At 40.5% G+C, this 27800-nt stretch overlaps 1 protein-coding gene across 1 annotated transcript in view; it reads right to left on the reverse strand.

The window, feature by feature from the left end:
- The window catches only part of TENM4 (teneurin transmembrane protein 4), a 254200-nt gene that overhangs the window by 114037 nt on the left and 112363 nt on the right, over positions 1-27800 (reverse strand). Inside the window, exons 10-11 of the mRNA XM_059466032.1 lie at positions 23700-23900; positions 6293-6478 (exon numbers count right to left, since the gene is read on the reverse strand). Coding sequence (XP_059322015.1) covers positions 6293-6478; positions 23700-23900 — 387 coding nt within the window. The remainder of the gene's footprint in view (positions 1-6292; positions 6479-23699; positions 23901-27800) is intronic.

The following is a 27800-nucleotide window of genomic DNA, read 5'->3' on the forward strand; positions in this document are numbered from 1 at the left end:
GCATTGCGGCTTACTACAAGACTGTGCAGGTGCTAGAAAGGCAAAGGAGAGTTCACTGTGATATGAAAAGAAAAACCTTGATTATGAGGAGAGAAAAAAGGAAGAAGAGTGGAGCACAGTGCTCCTCAGTCAAATGGCTTGAGAAAGCTGTGTTAAGGCATTCAGTCATCTTTGCTCATTAAGATCAGGAAGAAAAACAGGAAAGTTCTATATATATATTTATGTGTTTATATATATATATATAGGTATATGTGTATATATGTATATCAGGATATTGCAATGCTCTGATGATTTGCAAGTCTCTCTCCACTTTACTGACTGCTTTGCATTTCATCAGGAAAGCAGAGACATTTGAAAGTCCTCCACCTTACCTGATTGTCTTATATTTTTCCACGCAAAAAGGCACAGTTCCGTGACCTTACCAGACTGGTACAGGCTTTTCCTTGGATCTTTTTAATGGTAATATACTGCATTTATGCAGCATTTTCTAGCCCTAGATCAAATTACTTTACAAATATTAAATTAACCTCCTGGAAAATATAAGAGATAGGCAAGTATTAATATATTAATTTTAAGGAGGGCTAAAGAAAAGTTATAGACATCATGGGAGCAGTCATTTACCCAATTCCCATGGAACACTGATGTGGAAAACCACCTTCTTACTGATTTTCTGGTGTTGAGCAGAAGGCTGGTGGCAAAGACATCCTGCCTCAGAGAGCCTTGGTTCATGCCAGCAGGCGGCACTCTCTGTCCTAACACCTGCTGGTCTTTAATAACAAAAGAGAGGCTCTGAGTCTTGCATTTCTCTATTTCAATATCTACTTAAACATTATTTCCCTTGTTCTCTTGCCTGCTCCCTGCAATCTCAGCCTCAGCTGTGTTCTGGTACTTTTTGAAGAAGTTTTTGTTTCAGGCTCATTCAGGCAGACTGTCTTCCCGGGAGGTCATGGCCCTTGCAGGAATTATTTTTCCATCCTGTGAATGTAATGGATCTGTACAGGAACCAAGTGGAGAGGGCTGGGAGAGCTCACCTAGTGCGGGGCAGTTATGAGGCTTGGCAAAGAGGTGAATTAATCATGTTGATGTGGGGGGAGCGATGCAGGAAGCACAGCATCACCATCTGCCTGGATGGTGGCTGAAGCCCAGGTATCTATGTCCTGAATTTTGACATCCCCAGCAGCCCAACCTCTTAGCTCATTTTGCAGCTGATGGCAGTGAAGGTAGTTGTCAATGCCAACCATGTGTCAGTTATGTATCAATGTTTTCTTGTAATTTGAAAAACAATGGGGTTTCCTACAGGAGCAGCAGGAATCTTTCTTTTCTAAACCCATACAGGCTATACTTCTGCCACTAAAATATCATCTTATTCCCTACAGACACTCCTTTGGAAACCCTGTGGGCATGTGGGACATGCTGAGACATTATGCAGGAGTTTAGAAGAAAAGCTACTTTTCTACGGAGTCCTCTGCACTGAAAGGCACCACCACACTCAGCTCCATGTCACCACCCTACTTCCTGGAAGCCACTTTAGAACTGCTAGGGAGGAGCTCCTGTGGCCATTTTTCAGTGTGAAAGCCCCCTTGTTTTACAGCCTGAGCTGACTTGACTTGGTTTGCTATGTCTGAAACACAATGGGAATGATAACAAGTACTTTTCTTGGCTTGCAGAGAGGGAGGGAAAGAACAGAAGTGAGAGCTGCTGCAGGCAGGTCCTTGAGAAGGACTTGTTTCCCACTATGCTCTCCTTCTTCACTTCCCAAATATTCTTTTTCCCTTTATCTTTCCTATGAGGTGAAGTGGACAGAACCTCAGGGAAATCACTGGAGTTAAACTGAGATCACACAAATGTGAAGGAGAGGAGAAAGTAAACATCCATTGCTGAACCAGGGACAGCATGTGAAGTTTATGCTACAGGGTCAGGGAAAACACTGTCTTTGAAGTTAATCTGTGCTTAATATTTACTGGCAAATATGCTGCCAAACTATTTAAGGCCAGATTACCTTCAGATTGGTTCAAGATCATGTCAGAACAAAGCAGCAAGTGTGTATTTTCCACTGACTGCTATAACCATGGTCTTCTCTTGCCCAAAGGTACCCATCTCACCCAGGCAGGGAAGTGAGTGCCAGAGGGTAAAACACAGCTCAGCTTCTGCTGTGGATGCACTAGAGCACTGACTGTTGGGCAGCGGGTAGAATCATAGAATCATAGAGCTGGAAAAGACCTCTAAGATCATCAAGTGCAACCACTAAACTCTGTCCCTAAGCACCACATCTACGAGATGGCAATAACCTTCCCCAGACACTGGGAGGCTTATTTTTGTCTTGGGCCATGCATAGACTGTGTTGCTTTATGGATTCAAAGGGCACAAGTGATGTGTTAAAAAGCTGGGGGAAAAGAGACCAGGATCCACCTGTAATGTGCCCTGTCTGGATTCCAGCTGCTCCAGCAGAAACGACAAGGCACTGATTACAACCTAAGCTATTCAGAACATGTGTGATTATTTATGCAAGAAGACTGATGAAAGGCAAACTTAAAGGGGCGGATTTCTCAAAAATCAGAGTTTTGCTATGTAAAACAAACCCCAGGCTGATGGCGCCATAAGCAGAAGCTGGCGTGGGACAGGCTGTCTGCCTGTCTGTCTGGGCATTGTTATTGCATCCATCACCCATGCGTGCCAGGACCAGATTTCCGAAAGGAGTTAAACATGTGGCTTTTGCAGAGATCAATGGGGATTAGGCACTGAGGTGCTTTGAAATCCTGCTAGGTAGGCTGTGGAGTGTTTGGAGAGCTAGCTGCTGGTCCCTCAGGTCTCCAGAGACTCTGGAGTATTTAGCTGCAGCAACTGAACTTCCAGAGATGGCTTTGGTCTTGTGTCCAGGCTGCTCAAGGATAGTGAATATCCCAACTCCACCATGCAGGTAAGCCCCCTGTATGAAATCATACAAGCTGGAGAGGGAGTTTTCACAAGGGCTTATAATCATAGGACAGGAGAGAACAGCCTTTAGCTGAAGGAGGACAGGTTTAGATTGGGTATTTGGAAGAAATTTTTTTACAATTAAGGGTGGTGAGGCACTGCCACAGGTTGCCCAGAGAAATGTAGATTCCTCATTCCTGGAAGTTTTCAAGACAACATTGAATGGGGCTTGGAGCAACCTGGTCAAGCAAAAGGTTCCCTATCCATGTCAGTGGGGTTGGAACTAAATGATCTTAAAGGTCCAAACAATTTTTTGATTCTATGACTCTTAAACCCAGGAAATTTTCTGTGCTGCTTTCTGTGAGGCAAACCCTTAGAGCAGCCTACTAGAGAGCTGAGCTGTAATTTGGTCTTTCAGAGCTCACAGTAAGAGGGTTTATTTCATCTTTAAACTCAATGCTCCTAAAACCCACCGTGCTTCCTGGATGTAGTTTGGGCCAGAACAGAAGAAACTTGAATTCCTGCAATGTCTCTAACTAGAGATGAATTAGGAACATGCTGGAGAACCCATCACGGGAGTCTGGCACTGATGTTGTTGTCAGAATGCGTTTTGTTCCTTCCAGAAAATGACTGAACCCTTCTGCTGGGTTTCAGGATTCCTGCAGTTAGATAATCAATTTTCTGCTCTATTCCTCTGCACTAAGTCTGCTGAATTGGGATGATGAATGCAAGCTTCGGCATCAATTTCCTAGTTGGGAATTAACTGGAGTTACTCTAATGAAATCTCTGAATGTGAGCAATCAAGATAGTACATTTAGTGACACAATTCTTTGTAGGAGCAAACAAAATTAATCCACTGGGATCAGAATACCTTAGACACCATAAGGAAGAGCCTCCTATGACCTACAAAACAAAAGGATGTCTTACTCTCACACATGCTCGACAGAAAATGGGAGAAGTGTCCCCTACTGGTACGGTCCATTTCTACCGTGTTACCTGCACACACGGCAATACTGGTCAAGCATCACTTCAGCAATGGGGGTTTATGCTTGTCAGTGCTAAAGCAAACCGGGCCATGACACAGACATGTACGGAATTACCATCAACAGAACAATTTGCCATGCAGGGAAATTACACAAGGACAAGGGGAATGCTTTCCACGTACTTAATGTAATTCCAAGCCAATGTCCTTTCATTTGTGCCAACATAACTCCTGCTAAAACCATTCAATTTTCCTGGGTATTCACAATTTTGCCAAATCTCCTTTGCATTCTACACATTTATCAGTGAAATATTCTGTAGGAAATAGTGTTTACAGCTTCAGAGGCAGGAGACTATGTACAAATTTGTTTTTAAATCACCATGCAAGGAGATGAGGAGAGGGGAAAGTGAAAAGAAATAGAGTTGCTCCAGGATGTTATGTATCCAAGAATGATTCCTAAACCAAGGCAGACTGCAACAGGAAGGTAGCAGCACATAAAATGAGAGTGTGCACCAGTAAAATCTCAATGCTGACTGCATTGCAGTGCTGGCCTTCCCCATGATAACATTTACACTTAGAGTGAGGAATACTACAAATAAATTTAATTACCATGAAAGATAAAAGCTTGTTGCTCGAAAACAGTCCAGGCATATCAGCTGTGTGGAGAATTATCATATACTGAACTAATGGCATTTTGATTTTACAGCAGAACTAATAAAATGGCACTAAGGGAATGAATCAGGCTTTTTTTTTTCCTGCATAAATAAGTTCCATATAAAATTGTCCCCTGGATTTGGGGCCTTTTGCTGAATTTTTTTTTTTACTTTCATGAATCTGTGCTGCTTTCCAAATCAAGCTGCTTGAATAAAAGGCTGTAAAATAATATTATGGAAACAGGATTTCAATTAACATAAGACTGCTCTCTTTTCATTTTAAAGTCATTTAAGAAACGTGGGTTTTTCAGTCCTTTACTCAGGAAAATATATAAAAGCTGCTAGGGACATCAACAAGACAGCAGAATGTAATGTCTAATGAGACAGAGGAAGTTTTAAAAGCAAGATATTTTTCATTAGGGGGATGCATGTGGAGACCTTAATGTGATAGGCTGACATTAGCATAAATAAATGATAAGTAGAATTGAGCCACAGATATGGTTTACACCATTATCCTAATGCTGAAATCAAAATACTGAGATCAGGCTTCATTTCCTGTCTTTGCATGTGCAAATGCACCTGGTGTTCAAGCAAGGGAAGTGATGTCTCATGTAACTAAGCTGCTAATCCACACAATAGCTATGCTGATATTTGCCCAGGTCTTGCTAGTGGTTAGTCTTGATGAAGTGTGATTTTTAGTTATCATAACATAATGTAAGTAACATAGAGGTAAATTTTCCTTGTCTTTAAAAGAAGCTGATTAAAATAAAATGACTGAAGGAGAATTTTCATTCTGGAACGATTCTTTTAAAGTCAACTGAATTTTTTCAGGTCCACACTGGCATCGTTGAGAATAGAACTGGATTCACTAATTTAGTTTTCTATTAATATACAATAAAAGGTATCTGGAGAATTTAGGGCTACTGATTTAATAGCATGACTACGGAAGGGGAACTGAAGAGGCTAAATGCTTGACAATCAGAAAGAAGGAAGAAGGGAAAATGCATTAAGTAGTTAAGTGAGAGAAGGAAAAGGTGAAGCCAAGGCAGTTTATTAATGATGCTGCAAATTGCTTAATATGAGAACTGAAGCTCTTCGCATGATTTAGGCATATTGTTGGCTTCTTATTAATAATAACATCCATAATAAGAGACATGACAGAGAGAGCTTATGAGTAGTGCCAGTACATGAGGAATACAGAAGCAAAGTGAGAGGGAAGGGAAATGGTTAGAAAGGTAGCAGAACAGACAAGGGACAAGAAAGACAGAGTTAAATACCAGCCAGAAATCATCTGTCTGCAGTTTCCTCTTTTATACTGGCAAGCAAAGTGACAGTGCAAATAATGTACCAAATAAAAGGAAAGAAAATTTAAAATCAGATGCATGTTTCTAAAAATGCTGTCACCAGAGTACAGAGGAGTCTTGGAGGCCACAGAAAGACCTCTCAAGAGAGGTAAAATGGGATGTTTCAAAAAAAGCTTCTAGCTGACATTTAAAGGCTTGTCAAACACCACATAGGTGTACTTCACGTCTGATAATAAAAAATATACATAGCCATGTCACCAACAAATGAAAGGACATATTGTCTTGCTCCCACATGAAAATGTATGATGTCAGAATTTGAAATCCAAGAACAAAGGTGCTCATGCTACACTAGATCACACATATTCAATTAAGCATGCGCCTTTTCTCTTCCCTGATCATCAATAATTCTCTCAAAAGAGTTGGGTTTTCTTTCTCCCTACCAATGGTGCAGTGCTCTCCGTTCCAGCCCGGGCTGCATTCACACTTGCCGTCCCGGCAGGTCCCGTGCTCGTTGCAGCGTGGGTGACACGCTCGCTGATCACAGGCTGTGCCCATCCAGCCCTCCTCGCAGCGGCAGGTGCCTCCCACACAAATGCCATGTCCTCCGCAGTCCGCTGCACAAATCTCTGTGGGAGAGGAGACAACAGAGACGAGGGCATATGGGTGGAGAGAGAGAAGGGAGAGGGGGAAAATCCAGAGTGTTACTGTCAAGAAAAGCAGACACACTTCACTACCTCGCCTTACGGGGCAATGAAAGGAATTCCTAGAGCTCATAACGCTAATCCTTCCTGACAATAAGAATCTAATAAGTATATTACAAAAAAAGAGATGGACATGGATTGCAAGGGTCTGCTGTGATTGATCTTCCTATTTGCTTTCTAATTCTCTTGCACTCCTTAAGCTTTTGTGATGCTCAAATCCAAAGGGGAAGGCTCTTCCAATAAGCAGAAAGGAAGTCACATTTAATTAAAATCTGGTTAAGTGTGGAAACAATGTGCTGATAAACTACTGATGCTAAAGTTAAGTGCTGGCAAAGCCTGTTTATGACTTCTTAAACCATGTTTTTGGGGATGGGATTCATTAAAATCCTTATTCTTTGTTGAAATTTAAGAAAGGATATATCTATTTCTGCCAAATCTGCACATCCTTTATGTCCTTATTCTCCTACTACCCATTAATACTCCCCTCTCAGACATTCAGCGGTACAACTGTATCTTTTGTGAGCCACATGTACTGGAGCAGATAGGATGGTGCTTGTTCCCAAGTCTTAGCAGAGCTAATGGAAGCACAGTCACAGCTGGGCATTTTGGTACTTACCGCCAAAAAGCAAAGAGCTAAAGGACCTTGCCTTTTCAGGGATGATGGCCTTCCCAAACCTCCCTGAGCCCCAGCAGGCCTGAGGACATAGGCATAATATTTTTAATCAGCACTAGACTTTTGTCTAAAACCTGGCATAGCCTTGGCATGAATTTGGGAAACATGTTTTTATCTACATTGTATTTGTCTGGCAAAACAGAGAGAGACTTGGTGGAGAAGAGATGCCCATGCATCAGGTGTTAGAGCGCCTGTTACCACCATTACTACACAGGATTGATTTCAAGGAAAAAAACCAAAACCCAAATACTGATGCAGTGTAGCACTGCAGATGAAATGAAATTAATCTATTTCTGCTCCAGACTCATTACTTGGCTGCTACTTTCCATCTTTCATAAGCCCTGACTATACTCTCCCTTCCTCAGCTGAAGGAGAAGCAATTCACAGTATTTCAGCCTACGAGGTCTTCTCTCTGACTTCTGCCTGGCACTTCTAAATTCCCAAATGTTTTGACCTCAAGCCTTCAGCTTCACTGAGCCATTTTATAGATTTTACAGGGTAAGGACACAGTTCCTTTTGGGGACACGGAGAAGTGAACAGAAGAAATGCTGAGCAGGGCTGGGTTGGAAGCACAGAAAGGGGTACGAGGGTACTCTGCAGTGTGCATTTTTTCTCTGTGTCACTGGCTGCATATAAAATATTCAAAACTACTCAGCCTGCATTAACATCACACCTGACTGAAATTCAGCCATACTTAAGTTGCTTTTAGCCTTTTGCTAATGAATACCCCATTTACAGGACACTTGGGCTATTCAACAACTTTTGATATCCTCCTGATATAGGGCTGGAACACCCACTTCAGCTCCAGGAGGAAAGCTCCTTGCAGCTCCACCAGAGCAGACAGCTGTGAGGTCTTCAGCCCCTTATGATGAAAAGGATCAGAGAGTTCTTTGTAGAACGGTAATTTATGATAGGAAAAACAGTAGTGCCTTGCATGTCTAGAAAACACCTCATTTTTAAATGTGACATAAGAACAATATCTAGCTCTTGCTTCCCAAAAAACTCAGGGTGGTGCAACAGTTTCCAGTAAAACTCCTTTTAGAGCAGCATTGTGGAGGTCTCCAAACCTCCACAAACATTTAGTCTTATAAGCTCAAGTCTGCTACTGAAAGAACTCTGGAGTTCAAATGGGCTAAAGACAGTCAGGAACTTGTCTGTATCATTTAGAATAAAACTTGCAGAAGTATTTGGGTATCTTGGCTGCTTAAACAGAGCATGTGCACACACCACTTGCTGTTGAGATGTAACAGAACCTAATGTAGGATTTATTGGAAGCTAATAGAAATTGCACTATCAAACAATAAAGGCATGGCTGAGGAAGGGCTCGAGCTGCTGTCAGAAGTTTTTACTTTGCATCTGGCATTGAGAGACAGATTTTCACAGCTCCTAGCTGCGAGGGAGGTAATATCATACTACAGTACCCAATAAGAGCAGAAGGGATGGGCAATTAGTGAAACCCATCCTTGCTGAAGGGCTGGAGTCCAGACACGTGTTTTCTACTTTTTTCCCCAACTGCCAGACAGCACTGCAATGGAGCGTGGGCTGGTCAGGGTGGTGACGAAAACACATGACCTGCAAGTTGGTTAATATAGTAGTAAAGATGTACTAAAAAAAAAAAGTAAATTTAGTTCTCCTTGGCTGACCTGATAAACAAAGTCTAGGGGAGGATAAAGGAAACAGCAGATTGAAAATCAAAAGCTAGATTTAAGCTGCTAAAATTTCAGCAAGCTGACAAGAAATACATTGAGAAAATACAAGGTCTGAGAGTACTGGTATTTAAGCCCGAACTCCAAAAATTATTATTGTAGCCTCTGGTGCTTTCCAGCACACTTTTACCATAGGGCTACTCTAGTTAGACTGCAATCCCTTCTCTGGTTATTAGTTCACATTCTTTATACATAAGCGTTGAGCTTGAATCTCAGAATATCAAATAAGAAGTAATTTTTTCTTCCTCCCAGTTTACCAAGCAATCCAGAGGATGCCAGCTTGGCCACTTCACACCTTCATTATATCCTATTCTTCCTCTTTGTAAAAAATTCTTCCTTTTATCTAGTCTAAATCTACCCTCTTTTAGTTTAAAACAATTATCCGTCTTCTTATCACTATAGGCACTATTAAAATGCCTGTCCCTATCATTCTTATAAGCCCCTTTAAAGTAGTGAAAAGGCCACAATAAAGTCTCCCCAGAGCCTTCTGTCCCCCAAGCTGAATAACCCCAACTATCTCAGTCTGTCCCCATAGCAGAGGTTCTTCAGGCCTCTTATTATCTTTGGCTTCCTCTAGACTTGCTCAAACAGGTCCATATCCTTCTTGTGTTGGAGACCCCCACAGCTGGGTGGGTCCCAGAGCTGGATGCAGCACTCCAGGTGGGTTCTCACAGGAGTGGAGGGGCAGAATCCCCTTTCTCACCCTGCTGGCCACATGGCTTTGGATGCAGCCCAGGGCACTACTGCTTTCCTGGGCTGTGAGAGCACATGACCAGGTCACGTCCAGCTTTTCGTCCATCCCAAAGTCCTTGTCCTCAGGCTGCTCTCAATCCCTCACCCCCAAGCCTGTATGGATACCAAGGGTTCCCCTGACTCAGGTGCAGCACCTTTCAGATAAAGTAACCAAGGCATAAGGAAGGAAAGTGATGGATCCACAGGAAAATGTGAACTCTGAGACAGGCTCATGAACACTCTGATGTCCCAATATGAAGTCTTGCGTCCTACAGCTAAGATGGAAACATCAGATGTCTACAGATTGGTGGTGGAGGAAAAAAACCCAGAGATAATGGGAATAGTGACAGTCAGAAGCCTTCCTGGAGTTATTTAAAGGTGTCAAACTAGGATAATGGAGTGCATTGAGAAATGGTGAAGAGAGAAAAAAAAATCATGTTCTGAAAAGCAGAGTCTCTGTGCAGTCATTCCTATGAAAAAGGGTGGAAAACCCCCTGGGACATTTACATCTTGACTGAAATATTTCTCAGAAAACATGCTGCCAAGGAACAGTCTTGCACACGTGGGCCAGGGATATGCACTGCATGGTATAAACAAACAGATCTTTAGGCTAACCCAGAAAGGGAATGCTGAGAACATTTTGGGTTTCATCTCCCACCCAGCTGAGACCCCAGCCAAACCACCACCCATGCACACAGAAGTGTGCAGGTTCCAGGCTATGAATGTGTAATTCATATATATTGGATATATGAGGTGGTTTGGACTCCCAGGCCCCAAGGGCTGTTATATAGACTCTCAGCTGTGAAAAACACTTGTGAAACAAACTACTTAGGACAGTCTCCCTAAAATGTAGATTAATTACTTCTGACAGGGAACCAGGAGTCAGGAACTCTCAAAACTAAATCTTCCACTTAGTGCCAGTTTAAAGATAGATGGGTATCCTACAATTTAAACAGCTTTACAACACACAACCTGCTACATGCCCTGGACCTTTACAACACAGCCCTCTTAAATGCTCACAGGTTTCTAATGAGTGATTAAATAGTCAGAATAGATTTTACTTTTCTTGTGATTCACTAAGAAATGATCAAAATGGATTTCATATTAAGCTTCCACTTAAATACATGTCTTTTTGGACAGAAAAAGACAGCTAAGGCTGTTTTACAGAAAAGGGCAGGTGAATAGTTTCTTTGTCATTCGGTCCGAGGGACGGAATTTGTCACCTCTGTTCTTATTAAAAACTGCATTTTTTGGTACATTTCCCAATTCTGTTGTTAAAATTAGAGGACATGATTAGCTACCATCTGAGCTGCATGAACAAATGAAAAGGAAAGCTTTTAATTCTCCTATTACAGTATTCTCAGACTGGCCAGCTGCACTATATTGCTCCTGCCTATTTAAGCTTAGTTAGAATGCTCTGCCTGCACATAAAAGACCTGCCTGTTAAATATTTTCACACCAGCTGTTCCCAAAAGGTGACTAAATATTTCCTTTCATCTTTAATCTCATCCAGTGTTTGTATGAACAGCTTAGCCACTCCTTATCCTTTCCTAGAGGTGCACTGTTTTACCTCATTTCACAGTGTAGCTCTCAAAGCTGTTTGTAGTTCCTTGAAGAGAGGGGATCCTCTGAGTAAACCTGGTGCCCAATTCTAAGAGCAAACACGAGGCTTAATGTCCTCAAAAAGCACAATCAAGCCAAGCACCTCTGTGAGAAACACCTGAACTTTGAGTATAACCCTAGATTTGGCTCCTTTATGTACTCACCAGAGGGCACTGATGGATAAGAACTGATTAATGGATGCAAATTTTTTTTTAAGGAATCAAGTTCATATCAACATTCCCATGGGGGGTTTTGTCATGTTATTGTCTTGGAGTGATGTCTTACATTACCTGAATCTCACCTCATGTTGTATCAGTCTTACCTGAAAAATTGAATTCAGCCTAAATGCCCTCTGTGGGTAAAGAAAGAAAGAGAGATAGCTCCAGAGGATGACTCACTTCAAACCTCTTTAATGGAGAATTTCTGGAGAAGACAGCACTCAAGGCATAGTTGAGCTTGGGGTGGTTCACCCAGAGGTCTCAGGTTATCAGAAATATTATTCTTTGGAAAGGATAATGGCATTCCAATACGACTCTGCTTATTTTTCATGCAAATAATCAAAAAAGAAATGTCTCCTCTTCAGTTCCAGGACCGGCTGTGTTTCATCACTGCTCATCCCCACCAGTAACCAGCCCATTACTGGGGCTCAGAGCAACCTGGTCTAGTGGAAGGTGCCTCTGCCCAAGGACAGGGGGTGGGAACTAAGTGACCTTTAAAGACCCTTCCAAGCCAAACCATTTTGTGACTCTGTGAGCCCAGACTCAACTGCCTGCTAGCTAGTTTTTAGACAAATGGTTTTCCTTTATTTTTTTTCCCTCATTATCTCCTCATGACTGGTGGAGGGACTTCCCTCTGGTCTGTTAAAACTGTCTCAGAATTCTTCAAGGCTCTCTTAAAAATCCCAGTCCATCTTGAATCCTACCCAAAATCTTGACAGTGGCTGCTGACGTGCCTTAACTTCTCCACAATGTGTTGAGGAAAACTGTAATGTAATTTTAGTCTGTCTCCATCAGACATGTCTCTCTCTGCTGTTGTTCACTTATTTAAGAATCTCAACTATCTGAGGCTAAGATTATCCTTTATGTTCTGCATTTGCACTGTGCCAGGTATAATGAGGTCACAGTCCATTAACAGCACTTCAGAAGTTAGAATACTAAAGCAATTACTCCTACAAATAAAAAACTTGTACCTGTCTCTCTTTTTCTTTTCATATTCTGCTAAAAACTGGCATAAATCTGTCCCCTTAAGAACAAAAAGTCTGCTGTGTTGTCTTTGATATTTCAGAAGAAAGTGGGAAAAGAAACCCATCAAACACTAACCCAACAATGCAGTACTTTGCTCAGGCCCTTTTTAATTGATGGAACAGACACAAGAGCCTCCAACACAGGAAATGGCATCATTCAGAATTTCACATTATTTTCACATTACATTAAAGACTGGAGTAGGGAAAGGGATAATGACGTTAATTTGTGCATTTCCAGCAAATCCATTTTTACATGTTTACCCCGATCCCCCCACATATCCTCAAACTGGCTTGACAACAGTTTAAAGCTTTCCAGCTTAGAGAAGAGCAATGCAGATGAAAATTTTTCTTTAGCATACATGTGATGCAGAATCAGAGATTTAGCTGGTTCTGACCTGTCTGCTAAATCCTTTAATAAATATGGATTTAGTGCTAAAATGTAAGATCAGGTGAAATTGCTCAGAGCTTCATGAAAACTGGGTCAGTTCCACTGACCTTCAATATATTAATAGAAAATTTAATAATTAAAATCTGCCGTAACTAGGATTTTCTCATTTCAAGTTGGCTCATTTGAGGTAATTTCCAACCTCAGACAGATTTTTTTTTTCCAGAAAAGTACAGGAGAGAGGCACTGCACGGAGCTAAAAAGCTGAGTTTGGTGAGGAGCTAAGCCTTGTTTTCACAACCTGCTTTAGAAGGCAATTTATGGGGAATATCTGGGAAAAGCAAGAAATATATAGATGAAAAAACCAGAAGGTGTGTGATCAGCATGATTTAGATAGCAGTGAAGTGCTAAAGACATTCTTCATAACAAAACACATTTTGCAGTGTTATGAAACTCTCATTCCTGTGATTCGATAACTCTGTAGTGACATGAACTCCTGTGCTGTTACTGAAGAAGACATAAAGCACATTAGCTTTTAAAACCATCCTTTTTACAAATGTATAAGGAAAGGATCAAACTAAAGAGCGAGAAAAAACCTGAAAGAAGAGGTGTGGATTTTCTGTCACTGCCAGTAACTGATCTGTACCATGAAATCCTCTGAAAACCATCCTGGTTTAGTAGCAAACAGGGAATGATTGTGTAAGTTCTGCCCATGTCATTAATTGAGGGATGTATTTTTCCTTCAGAGATCATGTCCTGAAAGCAACGTCTGCATAATTTAATGCCTTTAAACAAATAATCTGTTTATCAATTTTTAAAGCATACATCAAATATTTAAATATTACTAATGTAGAAATAATAACAATTATTTATGTCTATAAATATAAAACCTGTCCTTTTAGGAGTGCAATTAAACTTTTGGTACTTTGATGACTCTCCACTCCCCTCAAGGGCCTCAATGTGTTTTACACAGCTCAGTAAACTGAATGTAACTAAAAGGTAACAGCTATTTATTTTCTTTCCATGCATGAGGAAATCATGATTAAAGGATGCTCTCTAGAGACTGAAAATTAATCCATCAGCTTTGCTATCACCCCTCATCAGAAGAACACTGACCTTCAGCAATGGCTTTGAAATGCAACTTGGACACCTGAATTTTCACCTCCTGAACACAAAGCCCTGAGGGAACATCCTAGAATGCCTGCACTGGGGAATGCATATCCTGCATTACAGAGTACCCTAACCAGGATATCTGAGTTGGTGTGAATGCTGATTCTTGCCAGCTCTGCAGGAGGACTGAGTACAGGTGTCCAATACATGTGCAGGTGGGACAACTGCAATTCTGCACTTGTAGGAAAGACTGGCTATGACAATGGAGGTATAAAACACAGAACAGAAGAGGAGAGAGATTTTTCACTCAAAGTGGTTGAGCTGTATTTAGGAGAAGGGTGGTGAAAATCCCTAATAAAAAATAGGACCCATCTCTGGCTCTGGCCCTCAACTAGACACAGAAGTTTAACCCCACTTCAGTTTTTTTCCCCCAGTTTTCTCCTGGTATTTAATTATTTGCTGGCATCAACAGCTTTGTGTTTAAATTAAAGGGTTCTGCAAAACCCCTTCAAGGTCTCATTTCTCTCTGGTGATCCAAATCAGGAACCAGGGTGCCTCTGACATGCTTCACTTGGAGATGAATACACAGTCCACAGAGCAGCTCCTCACCTGGTGCTGAGCAGATCCAGGAGATGAGCCTGTAACTCCCCTGGAACTCACTCTCCATCTCCAAAATGAGTAATGAAGGAGTTTGGTATAGTAATATACTTAAACTGATGTATGTGTATCCTCCAATACTGAGCCTCTAACTCTAACCATACAGGATTGAGCACAATGGGATTCTTGGGAATTCTTGCCAGAAACAGTAACAGTAAGAACAGGAGCACAACAGACACAATTAGCTGCACCATGTACACTGGTACAGCTGAGATGTCTTTTAATAAAAGACACACTCACTTCGAAATGCAATTTCAGCTTGCTTCATATTTGCATAAAGGTCTTCCAGTTCCTGTCTAGAAAGTTGTAATTCTGTGTGATGAAATTCCATTAAATTACTGTGGTACTTTTTATCAAGTTCTACTTCCTACAGTATTTATACTCCATTTTCATCCTTCCCTTAAATGGTAAGGACTGACCATCACTTTCTGTCTGAAGTATCTCCTCTATGGCTGTGATTTACTTTCATACTAGTGTCAACCTTCCATTTATTTATTATTATGAACTCTACTTTAAACTGTCTCTTGTTGTTGAACAGCAGGAGATGAAATGCCAGGTATTGTCAGGCTTCAGTCTTGGAGCCGAGATTTGCTGAATAAAAATAAATATCCCAAAGTGCAGGATTGTGTTTTTCTCTTTGATGCTTAATTGAATCTCTATGCTTTCTGGGATGCGTTAAAGCTTCCCAGAAAAGAAACAATTTCTAATATATTAAATGAAGTTCCTAAGAAGGATTCTTCTCTGGGCTAATTTTAATTTCCTCTCTGTCCACAAGGAAGAGATAATTTGACAGCAGAAATGTGTTTTGCTCATGCTTAAAAAGAACTGATTTATTTTCCAATTCTGTGTATTTTGTTTTTTTCTAAAATAACTTAAACAGATCAGTCACCACTGTATGCTGAAGTGATCACAAGCTAGATTTTCTTGGGATTCCCTTACTCAGAGCTCAGTCCCAATATGGATTCCTTTTTCTTCAGACAGCACTTTTCCAAAGAACTTAAAAATTTTATTGTTATTCATCTTCTTCAAAAGGAGACACAGAACACATATGAAACATGCAGAGCTGACATATCCAGAAGTTAGATGTCTGTCTATCCACACAAATCAGATGCAGCAGTAGCTGTTCCAGAAGGTCTCTGTTTGCTATGCTGTCCATATGCCTCAACACTGATCTGAAAGGATCAACTTTATTGAAAAGCAGCAGAGCTCTCTCCAAAGAGCTTTCTAACTTTTGTCTGTCAACATCATTAGAAAGTGCTCACTAGTGCAAATTGTGATGATAGTTTTTAGAGTACGAACACCTTGTAATTTGAAAGGGGGGAGAGAGAATATTGGATGCACTGATTTCAGTGCATCCACTTCAGACAGCTTATTAAATCATGGATTTCTGGCCTTTAGTAGATACCAATCCACTACACGAAAGTTATTGGTCTTATATTGTCTTTTTGTTATGTTATTCTGTTTTACTGACTCACAGACTCTTTTCCTTGTTACCTAATCTTGGACATTCTAACTGAGAATGATACATAGAATCATTTGGGTTGGAAGGGACATTAAAGACCAGCTCTTACTCCCCCCCCTCCCTTGCCAAAGGGAGGGACACCTTCCAACAGAACAAGCTGTGCAAAGCTCCATCCAACCTGGCCTTGAACACCTTCAGGGATGAGGCACCACAGCTTCTCTGGGCAACCTAGTTCAGCGTCTCAAATATGATTTGATGAAGCTGAAAACATCCAATGACCTTTTGCAGGAACTCTGATTGTGATGAGCTCCAGCTGGCTTGGAGTGTAAGGTGACAGTCACAGGAGGTATCTACCAACAACAGCATGGAATTGACTGACCAGCAAGGAATTGACTGAATGCCAGTGGAGAAGCCATGACATGGAACCTACAACCATCCTTGCTGAGCCATGAGTGGCTTTATCCAGCATAATCAAGGTAGATCATGGCAGAGACTGACTCTGCACAAGTATCACCCTGCTGATATTGCAGCAGTATCCTGGTTAAAAGTAGGAATAGTCAGCAGCAGAGGTCTAGACTCAAAAATTAAGAGGCTCCTCCTTTCAAAGGAGAAGAAGCCAAAATTTGGTCATCTGAGACTTAGTGATACAAATGATAAGTTCTGAGTGATACAAGCAAACATGCTAATTGCTTAGTCATCCTCAAAACACGATGTTTTAACAGTACTCTGCTTTAAACATGGAATTTAGTATCTTGTGGTGTTGTGAAACTTTTCAAACTAGTCACATTAACATGAGCCCCACTGACTCCAGTACAACATTGCTGTTTTCAGGCAGAAAAGACTGCAACACAAAGCATAATTGATCCAAACAAAAAGAACTTTTGAGCTCATGGTGTGACTGCTGAGGTCACATTTGGAGATAGGGAAATATGTTGAACTGAAACTGGCATGCTGGGAATTAGCCCTAATTATTGTAGGAAACAAACAGGGAAAGGAATAGTCTTCCCACTGCCCTTTTTAGGGGTCCATAAATTTTAACTGATTACTGCTGATGCAAGAGAGAAGCTTTGCTCATCACAGAATGCCTAAGGTCAATGAGAACCAGGGACTGCTTGTTACATGACTGGACACACACTATTCTCAGCCTGAGACATGACTTAATCAGAGCAAATGCTTTGTGATCTAATGGTCACAGACAGACTGATGATATCATTGCTTCCACTGGTTTTGGCCAAGTCTGAAATGACAGCTAGAACACAGGTTTTCATTTCCTTCAATCTTCCCTTTGTCACTGTGTCTGATCAAGACTGCATGGACTGCTGCAGAGAAGGGGTTAAAAGTAAAATCCTAAACACATCCCAGAGCTGACAGAAGTTTGATGAATCTCTGATTGGCTAGGAAAATGTCCTAAAACAAATTCTCAGCTATCAGACTTAAAGTAGGAATTCATATTTGAAAGGTAAGTTATATTTTCTATCTTAGTGGGAGTTCTCTCCCTCCCTTTATTATGTCCCTTTCATCTGCTGAGCACAAAGATACTTGGACTCCTGAAGAATTGGACTCGCCACAAAAATAACTGCAGCCTATTTCAACTATTATCTTTTTTCCACCACATCAGGGTCTCCTTACACACATTTTTAATAAACAAAAGGAAAGGGAGTAAAAGGATATTCAAATGAAAGCCTCCCTGAATGCTTTTATTTCAAAGGTTTGGGCAGATCTTAGTTTTTTATTGCATTTTTAATAAAAAGCTTAGAAGCCTTTAAAGGCTAAGTTCCTCTTGGCAATGGGTAGGCTAAAATCTGTACTCACAAACTCAACTACATGAAAAAATTCATGTTTTTCACAATGATAGTTCTAATTAACACTGTTGATTCTCTAGATTCACTAGTTTCTTCACAATCCACAAAGCAGCTATCTGCCAGGCAGAACCTGTGAGAACCTTGTGTGTGCACTGGGCTACACATATTTTTCCCTTTGAGAGAAAAGGTACTTCTCTCCATAAAAACTGGAGAAGATCACAAGTTCAGAAATCAGTATGTTAGGCTTCTGCAAGGCAGAGGATGAAATTCCTGCTGGTACAAAACATTTTCTGGCTTTCAATGACCATTAAAGGACCAAAGTAAGCTTTCAGGGATGAGTCTGCAATTTAGGTATTGAGCCAGGAGAGATTGTGACGGTATCTTCTGAAGACCAGCCTTGAAGACACTGTGCTACCAAAGTTTCAATTGCCCCAGACTAAGATTTCTCATAGGTCTGCCAGGGTAGTGAGATGAACAAGTAACAAGCTGAAGAAAGAGCATTCAAGGTGGCCTTTGATTACATAGCTGTGTCTGGTGACTTTTTTCTTTAGTGATGAAGATGTTTATCAATTTCGGTTGTTGCATCCTGAGGTTTAGTTCTCTTTTTTTTCCTCATGCATTTTAAAGCTAAGAAAAAGACAAATCAGCAACTTCTTAGGCATTAAAAGCAGTCTTGGTCTGTAGTATGGTACAAGCCTCTACCACGTCAGAGTTGATGTTATATCCATCTTTTACAGAGACATTTTTACCCCTGAAGAAATGATTGTTTAAAGAAGACTTATATGAATGTTTTCTAAGGATGGATTTTTATCTCGGTGGCCTTGGGCATGGTAAGAAATTAACATGGGATTTTGTTTGCAAAAGTTGATACCAGTAAGCCCAAGGAAATAAAATTTTATCACAGATGTTTGGTTAGCCGTGGCACTGTTTGAACAACGGGATATGACATTGTGTGATAAAATGTATGAGAACTGCTTCTGTGACTGTGTGTGCATGTGTGTATGTGTGTGCAATGGTCTCCTGCACAATTCCTGGTGAAAAAAAGACAGTGCAATGTAAAGGTGCATCTACTCCAGCCTAACTCTTTAGAAGTTCATTCTTCATGGTCTCTTTATCTATTAATTGGAATAGAGAAAAGATGCCTGTTTCAATGAACTGTACCAACTTTGTGGTGGGAACTCTTGCATGCTACCTGAAAGACTGTCGCCATTGTTAATCTATACTATGAAATTGATACTAAAAAATTCAGTCATTACCATTAACTGATACAGGGTCTTAAATCTAATAATTGTTTGTGAATAACCTTCAACTGATCCATACTCCTGCAGAGTAAATAGGAGCTTTTCCACTGACTTCAATTCACTGTGCAATAATTTACAAGAATATGGCTTCCTGCAAGCAGAGACATGGATTCGCACACCATGCTAGTTTTATTTTAAATCCAACTTCTCAACCTGCTAAAGTAAGTAAAGTCATGGAAGGTGGGTAAATACCTGGTCTTCTGCTACCCTGTGGCTACCCACACTATTTCCCCACTGTGCTTGGAGGACAAGTTTATCTAGGACTATCTGCCATATGTAGTTCTCCACAACCTTGCAGCAAAGACTGATGATTTGCATTTCCCTAAGGCAAATTTTAAATACCTAAATATTTGTGTGATCATAGACCTTCATAACAAAGTGTGTCAGTAAGTCCCTGGGAAGCAGCATTTCATCCCTGCCACAGGGGGGACAAAAGGGCATAAAGTCATAAAGCCAAATGGCATATCCTCAGAAAACCAGGTTAGCAGCAGAAGCGATGAGAGTAGCTATAATAGGACCAAAGTACTAGATTTCATGAGATATGGTCATGAAAGCTCAGCCTCAGTCTCTGGACAGGCATGCTCTCTCAGTCTTTTCAAAATATGATGTAAGATATCATAACTTCTTTACTGAGCAGCAGCTTCCAGTTTCTAAGTCTTATTGTTAAATGTGCAGTCCATGATTTTATGTCTCTACTGGCAATTTAGGACTACCACATACAAAGTACTATCCCTATTACTGCTTTTCTCCAGTGTATTTTTAAGGGTCTGAAGTACTGCCTGGATATCAACTGTTCATAATCTGCATGAGTCATTATGAATGAGTGATGGAGAAGGGATCCTTATCTGCATGCAGGTCAATCTACAACCACTGTCAACTGCCCAGAAAAAGTCAGTACACTTAAGACACAGAGAACATAATTTCTATTGCTGCTAAGTATAGTCAACTTTGCAATGGTTTGAATGAATACTGTGCACGTAAAGATGTCAACTACCAAAGACAGAACAGTGTGAAAATCACCAATGTAAATTTGAGGAGAGTGAAGGACAACACCAGATAACTTAATTCCTTTAATAATGATTTTGCATCCAAGCCTAATACTGCTTTGATGGGCCTGGGATTATACTGATGCATCAGTGAGATCCCTCTGGTAAATGGTGCACTTCCCCAGTGCACAAGACATGACTCACCTATTCATTTCACTGCAGTCAGCAAACATGTCTTAAGGTATGTGGTGTGCTGCCTCTTGATTCACTAGAAATAGCTGGTCCAGTTTAAATAGGTCAGGAGTGAGACTGTATCACACAGTAAGTTCTGTTTCACACCGCAGCACAGGCCATGTCCTTTTTCCCCACTACACTCAAACTAAAGGAGGTTAAGAGACCTGCCCCCTAATGGCTTTATTAGTTGCCAGATAGGACTCATAAGAGGTGAAGGGAGATAGCCCCCCAAAAGCCTGGGATGCAGAGAATCTGTGATAGCAGACTGGAGGAATGGAGATAGGATAAGTGGTTCCTTAATTCCCTTTCTTTTACCAAGTATTGCCTTGGACTTTTCAGCTGAACTGGGTTATAAAGGCCTTTTTAAAATTTGCTTGTGCAACAGTACTAAGATGCAAAAGGGAAGTGATTTAATTATCCCATGGAGAAAACAAAATACCACTTTTATTGCTCAGTACAAGTTATCACTTGGAATTGCTTCTGTACTTTTCTCTAAGATACTCTTTCTAGTATTTAGGAATCAGCCAAAAAAACAGTGTATATTGAGGGAAAAGTGATCTACAAACTGTCCCTTGTATGAAAGGGTGGAATATGTTTGAGAAGCATTTTCCCTGAGTGACAATTCTGAGGTAGTATGGCAGCAGCCCTGTCTCAGCATGTCTTGGCAGTGGGCAGACACAGAAAGTAAAAAAACCCCAAACCATATTACTACTTCTTCCTACAGTGCAGTTCAGAATGGGAATCTCTCACAAGAGACTGAACTGGCACAGCTTGTCTATGAAGGCTAAATGGAATGAAAAAAGATAATATAAACAGGAAATAGAAATCTCTGTAATATTATTGTTTTGTGAAAAGTGAGGGTTTTACCCAGTAATGTGTGTTCTCTAAGATTACCACTAAAGGCAGGTAAAATCTACCTATTTAGCTGAAAGATGCAGTCTAAGGTTCAAAGAGGCTCTAGTTTTACCTTCTACATATGACAATCCACAGACTTCAGCTACTGCTTCCATACTGCCTGATAACCTAAATGAATACAGGATACAGCACTGTACACAGGTGCTATTCTTAAATTCAAGGTGGTAAGAGCTGGAAAATCCACTGTGCCTGTTCATATTCTGGGTTTTCAGATCATTATGCTGTTTCCAGGGTATGCCTCTCCATGTGGTTTATGAAAGGGGCTGTCCTTGGCACAAATCCACATGGGCACAGTTCTATACATTTCACTGGGACTAAACACAGACCTAACTGCTTTGCTGAGCTGAGGGTCATTTCTGCAAGTACTTAGCTCTTTCCCTTAGTAATCCATCTGCCCTGTTTGGTCCTGTTTTATAGAACAATAAAAATCTGTCTCTTTTAGACCCTTCTACAGAACCTCCACCCCAGTGGCCTGGGCAGCAGTGTGTTATTACATGCAATAGCATACTTGCTCACTCTATTTTAATGATGCAAGAAAGGACCACATATCCTGTGAGTAAATCTGTCTTTCAAATCAAGTCATCAATTCAGTGGAAAGGTCTGGGCTAGAAATGGAAGTTTACAAATCATCTTAGCTGTGATTTTAGCTGTGAGGCACAATAACCTGAATGTTACAAGCAGCTCAGTGAGGAAAAAGGTCTTGGAATGATGCTCAAGTTTGTCTCAAATAACTTCATGCTGCCAAAGAAAGTTTGCACTAGATGGATTTATAAAAGCAGTATAAGGAAAGCTTATAAATCATCTGTACATGACCCTGCAGGTTAACAAAGGGAAAGTGAATTCTGTTTGCACATTGAAATAAACATTTTTCTAAATCCATCCCTGCAATCCCCAAACCTCTGTACAAACACAGAATAATGACTCAATTATGATCTATGCTACCAACTACAAATACATGACTACCTTTCCCCTTATGGTGGTTTTAAAAATAAACTTACACAGTATGGAATTGAAGATGTTAATATGGGGAAAGGAAAAGCCTGGCACCAAATTTATCTTCCCTTCAATGCATGACAGTTTCCCTACGTTCATCTGCAAAAGTTTTGATCAACCTAGCTTTAGCCCTAGGCAAGTAGAGTAGGCCTCCTCTTCTGATTTTTCCTCAGTCCAGTCAATTTTACTTTATGATAAGCTTCTAACACCCAGGCTAAATGATGATTGTCAAAAGGGTTTTCTTATGTTCTTAGCACCGGTTTATTCAGTTTGCCTCATCCTTCGAAATAACTCTATTTAAATACTTGCAAACAGTTAACCTGATTTTCTTTACTCCTGATAGCAATTCCTCAGTGAAAATGTTGTTTATATGTATTTTCTACTATATCCACTCCCCTAATAGCTTTTTATTTTGGGCTGCTTTGCTGAAAATTCCTTTCATTTCACTGCCTATACTGAGCTGCCCTGGATTTCTGGCCTAGTTCCACTCCAGTTGTGTAAGGTATAGAAACTGTTATTGCTGAGGTCTTTTTTTGTGAGCACACAATACAGGACAAAAGCCAAAGGACTGATGCTCTGTAGGTTCTAACTATTTAATAATTCCACTATTTCTCAGTGTGGCCATATCTAAGAGCTAATTGCATGTGGAAGAAAAGGGTCCTGAACAATTTTTCTTTAGCCTTCAATTCCCACACCTGATGCAGATTTTGAGCAAGATGCCAATTCAGAGGAGGAATGAAGGTCGTTGTTCCAAACCTCTACACAAAACTGCCCATAAAAATCTGTCTTCTTAGCAGCTGCTTGTACTTAGAAATACTTTCACTCAGTAAACTTATTTTTTTAGCTGGTAGAAGAGAGTCTTTTAATATAAACCTCATGAGGCACTCATCCTCCTCTAGCCTAGAAAAGCACAAGCTTTGAATTCAGAAGGGAAAGGAGATCTGACAGATTACCAAATCGTCCTTCTTGTTTACAGCCACTAAAGATTATTTAGTCATCTCCTAAAAATCAAAACAGACACTTTAGTGGTCCTGGGGTTCATCACGAACTATCACTGGAACAAGAAGTTATATGTAGACCATCAATTACATTAACAGCCATATAATGAACAATAGCAAGCCTAGGTGGCTTTAATGGAGTTATTTATGATATTACCCTATGCTCAGCAATGGTAGCAGAATTATTTATGTAGTTGAGCTATGGAATTTATCCTTCCAGTCATGCCTTACATTGGGCAGAAATTCCAGTGCTTCACTGGAATACATCTGTAGCACCTTTCTGCAGAGATACTGAGTGTTTCACAAAGTTTACCGAAAGACCAAAAGGAAGTCAGCGCTGACGTTACCGATTGAGCAGTCGTGGCCAGTCCAGTTGGGATCGCAGCTGCAGAGTCCAGTATCCGGGAGGAAGGTCCCATGACCAGAGCACTGATCCAGACAGGTGGCTCTCGGGGTCTCACAATTTGTTCCTCCCCAGCCAACTGAACAGTGACATTCTCCTCGGACACACACGCCTCGTCCCGAGCAGGTAGGATCCATGCAGTCCACTACATGGGAGAAGGAAGAGGAAGCAGACAGGGAAAGCAAATGGGACTTCGGGAAAAAAGCTATCAGACTGCTGTCTACACAAACATATTTACACAGTATCTCAAGGTTTCAACCAAAAAGCTCTGCTGTGAACAAAACAGATGCTTCATGCAAGAAGTCAGTGGCCCTAAAAGGCAGTGAGACCTAAAACACCTACATGAGAAGCAGAGAAAAATCTAGTAATGAAATCCATTCTTTTATGCAGGTCTGCACTAATAAGGGATCTTTCTGGTAAGAACAGGCTAATATCAATTAAGAATAAAATAAGAATAATATTCTATCGTACACATAGTGTGTCTTCATTTATTCTATTAAAATAACCTAAATTACTATTACTAATGAATTTGAAGCTGAGCCCTAGTTTTCTGAGAGAGAATTTTGCATAAAGATTCAGCAGAAGCTGACATTCTTATTCAGCAAAATACATGCTTAAATTGAAGAATGTGCTTAAATCTATACAGGTTTCATGGAGACTTAAAGAAATTTCACACTGAAAAATAGCCATAGACATTTTTTCTTGAATAAGGATTAAAATAAAATCATGCCTTTTTTATAATGGTGTTCTTCTGGTTTTATTTTTGATCAATTAATACTCTTTTTTATAATGTTTGAGGTTTACTTCCCCCCCCACAAAGAGGAACTTTCCTAACAAGATCAGAGACCATTTAGTTAGGGGTATAGCAATGTACACCAAAAGACCAAATGTACTCCCTCCCTGACTCTTGAGTTATGTGTTTTGTAGGCAACTGTCAGCTGCTCTGCCCACAGGGGAATTTCACTCAGTAATCGAAAAATATGAAATGCACCAGACACCCTCCCAGAAAAACCGACTGGAGGAGTCGATTGTCTATTTATAGATAAAAGCTGATAGGACAGCCTAGAGAAATTCGTCCTGTCTTTTGAAACGGTGTGTGGCAGTTCCCTGGGGATTGGTGACAAGTGTCAGTCTGGCTAAGCAGCACAGGAAAACTGTCCAGCTTCTGGCTCTGATACAGCAGAGCAGAACATGGCTACTGCACACAAGACAGGTTTGTGGTTCAGCTTTTACCCTGGAAAAGCTAATAAGAATTCCACTGACCTGTTTAAGATCCAGAAACCTTAAAAGGAAACACAACAGCTGCTCTGATAATTCCCTGGATTCTCAAACCCTTCTCAGTCTGACAAGTAATGGCTCAGTTATTACTATCCCAAGGCATGAGAGAGAATTTTCTTTTTTGTTTGATTCCTGGAGCTCTGCTCATAGCTGGAACAATCCTCAAAAATTTTAAGAGGCTGGAAAGGATGAGTCCATAAATCTCCTTCACTGTTAGCGAACTGGGAGCGAGGGTGCCAATTTTAGCATGAGACCCTTGAAGCCCTGGCCCTGTTCTTTCTCAGCAGTAATAAGTATGAAAAGGACTAAGGGATGGAGTAGCAGCCTCGTCCGTTCTCAGCAGATGGTTTGAACATAGAGAACAAAGATCACAGGCTAACTGACAAGAGGCTACCTCCAGGCAATTAATCATCCCCTCTGAAGGTCAGCTGGGAAAAAGGTGAGTTTTGCAGGGGCCTCCATCACAGGAGGCAGACAATCTGCTATCTCAGCTCTAACACAGACGATTATAGGAGGGGAATGTGCATGTCAGAACCCCCCATTTATCATAATCCCAAGGCCATTTTTCATGTTGAAATGAGCCCTTTCAGAAAATGTCACACACAACGGCTACTTTATTCTCAGCCTCACTGGATCTATCTCTTTAGGCTTTCTGCACCATCGGAAGGGCTCTGGGACAGGATTACAGGCTTCTGCTTTCTTCTTAATCAATTGCTTAGTGGATTTGGAGTACAATGGTATATTTTTAGGGAGTTCTGCTTGACAAATTTAGCTGCTTAGCTCCGGGAGAAGCAGAGATGAGGATCTGGGCATGAGGGCAGAGCTGACAAGATCTAGTATACCCGGAAAAGAAAAAAAAAAATCATATGCCTGTGTTGTTGGTTGGAAAATGTCCCAAATGGCCAAATTCTTGGTTGGAAAATGCCCTGTTTATAGTTAAGCCTTGTGCAGAATCTTTGCTAGGGAGATAAATCATGTAGCAAGCAAGGTTAGTGCCTCTTCTACACTTTTCCCCCAATATGCTTCATGCTTCATTGGTCACACAAGTTATTAGGCTTATTCAGTGCCCAAAGAGTAACTTCTCATATTTCACTTCTTGAATTTGCTCCCCTCCCTGCAATGTCTCGCTGGCTTAGGCCATGCCTTATAAAATATGGCCCAATAAAGTAAGGGAAGAGAAAAGAAAATCTTGCGTAGGATTGTTGGCTGATGTTTTATAAACATTGCTGAACTTCTATGGGGGAAAAAGAAAAGACAGGAGAAACCTTGGAATGAAAACCCATTACAAACATGGACCAAGCAGTGAAGCTACGAGAACTGAGAAATAATAAAAAGTAATCAATACCAGATGGTCCTTCTTAGAAGAGAAATTAAAGAGTAAAAGCAATTTAAAAAATAGTATAAATCAACTTTTTTACTAAATCTAAATATGTATATATATGTTCTCTAGATTTCCCACATGGCATATTTCTGAGCTGCTTCCCCCCCTCACAACGTAACACAAATTATGCCTTGAGTATCAAAAACATGCATGCTTAGAAAAATACCAAACAGCCCATAAGAAAAACCATGTTCTCTTTGTTTTTCCTCCTTTTTCAAGTTTTGACCTAGTGGGACTGACACTGTCCCCCGCTACAGCGATAACATAAAATAACTGAACAGTGCCTGGCTTTTCTGCTTTAAACGTGACCAGGGAAATAAAGGTTCCTGTTAGAAAAAGGGCAAATCTCACTCTGATTTACACACATTAAACACTTCTGGCTGGAGGCAAAATTGGGATCTTTTCATTTCTGTTTATCCAGTAAAGATATGATCTAGTAAATAGGAGGTCTACAGAGATGCTTTAAAGATACTTGAGTAGTCACAATCTTTGGGTTTTGCACGTCCCACAGCTTCACTGAATTGTGCTTTAAACCAAATGAGGCTTTCACAAGAGATGGCTTATTGTTACAAGAGCAGATACTGTGATACTGTCTTCATCTCTAACATTTACTGACACTGAAGCCATGCTACATCAGAGATGTCCCACTCCAATACATTATACACATCAAAAGAATTGCAAGATTAGATGCCATTTGAATGTCTGAGTCCAATTCAGCCTGTTTTCATTGCCTAAAAAATAAAGCCATTTCAGATAAATCTTTATCCTGCATACATGAAGACAACCATAAATTAATTCAAGCCATTGTCATTCTTGAATGAATCAAATGATGTCTTTAATCTATCAAGCGGGGAAAGAGGCCTTATATATGTACTTGTAGAAGTGCAATTTAAGAATAATTATTTATCAGGTCATCAGCCTCTGAGAATAGTTTTCAAAAGTTTTGAACATTATTCTTTAAGTAATGCTCTTCTGGATATATATTTATACTCTCTGAATGATTTATACACTTGCAAAACTGTCCACTTTTTCATTAGCAGTAAGAAGCAGTCACAGACTCAGGAAGATAAAGGTTTATGTTGGCAGGTGAGTTCCTACACAAAAAGATTAAAGATAAGTACTAAAAGCAGCCATAAATCTAAATGTAAATGAGAACTGTTTGGGGGGCTAATGTGAGAAAAAAGCTATGGAAGAGCCATTGAAATAATATCTGACTTTGAAGCAGAATTTAATTCAAGTCCTGAGCATGTCTAAGCTTTTAAAGCTGACAAGGACCAGGGACTTTTTCTCACACGCCACCATTTTGTGTATGTAAGCAACTGAAATTGCCTGGCATAGCGCAGCAGAGAAGAAAGAGCTGTAAAAGTAATTACACGTTTAGATGTG

Source organism: Ammospiza nelsoni, chromosome 2 (genome assembly GCF_027579445.1).
Source record: "Ammospiza nelsoni isolate bAmmNel1 chromosome 2, bAmmNel1.pri, whole genome shotgun sequence".
Classification (NCBI taxonomy): Eukaryota; Metazoa; Chordata; class Aves; order Passeriformes; family Passerellidae; genus Ammospiza; species Ammospiza nelsoni.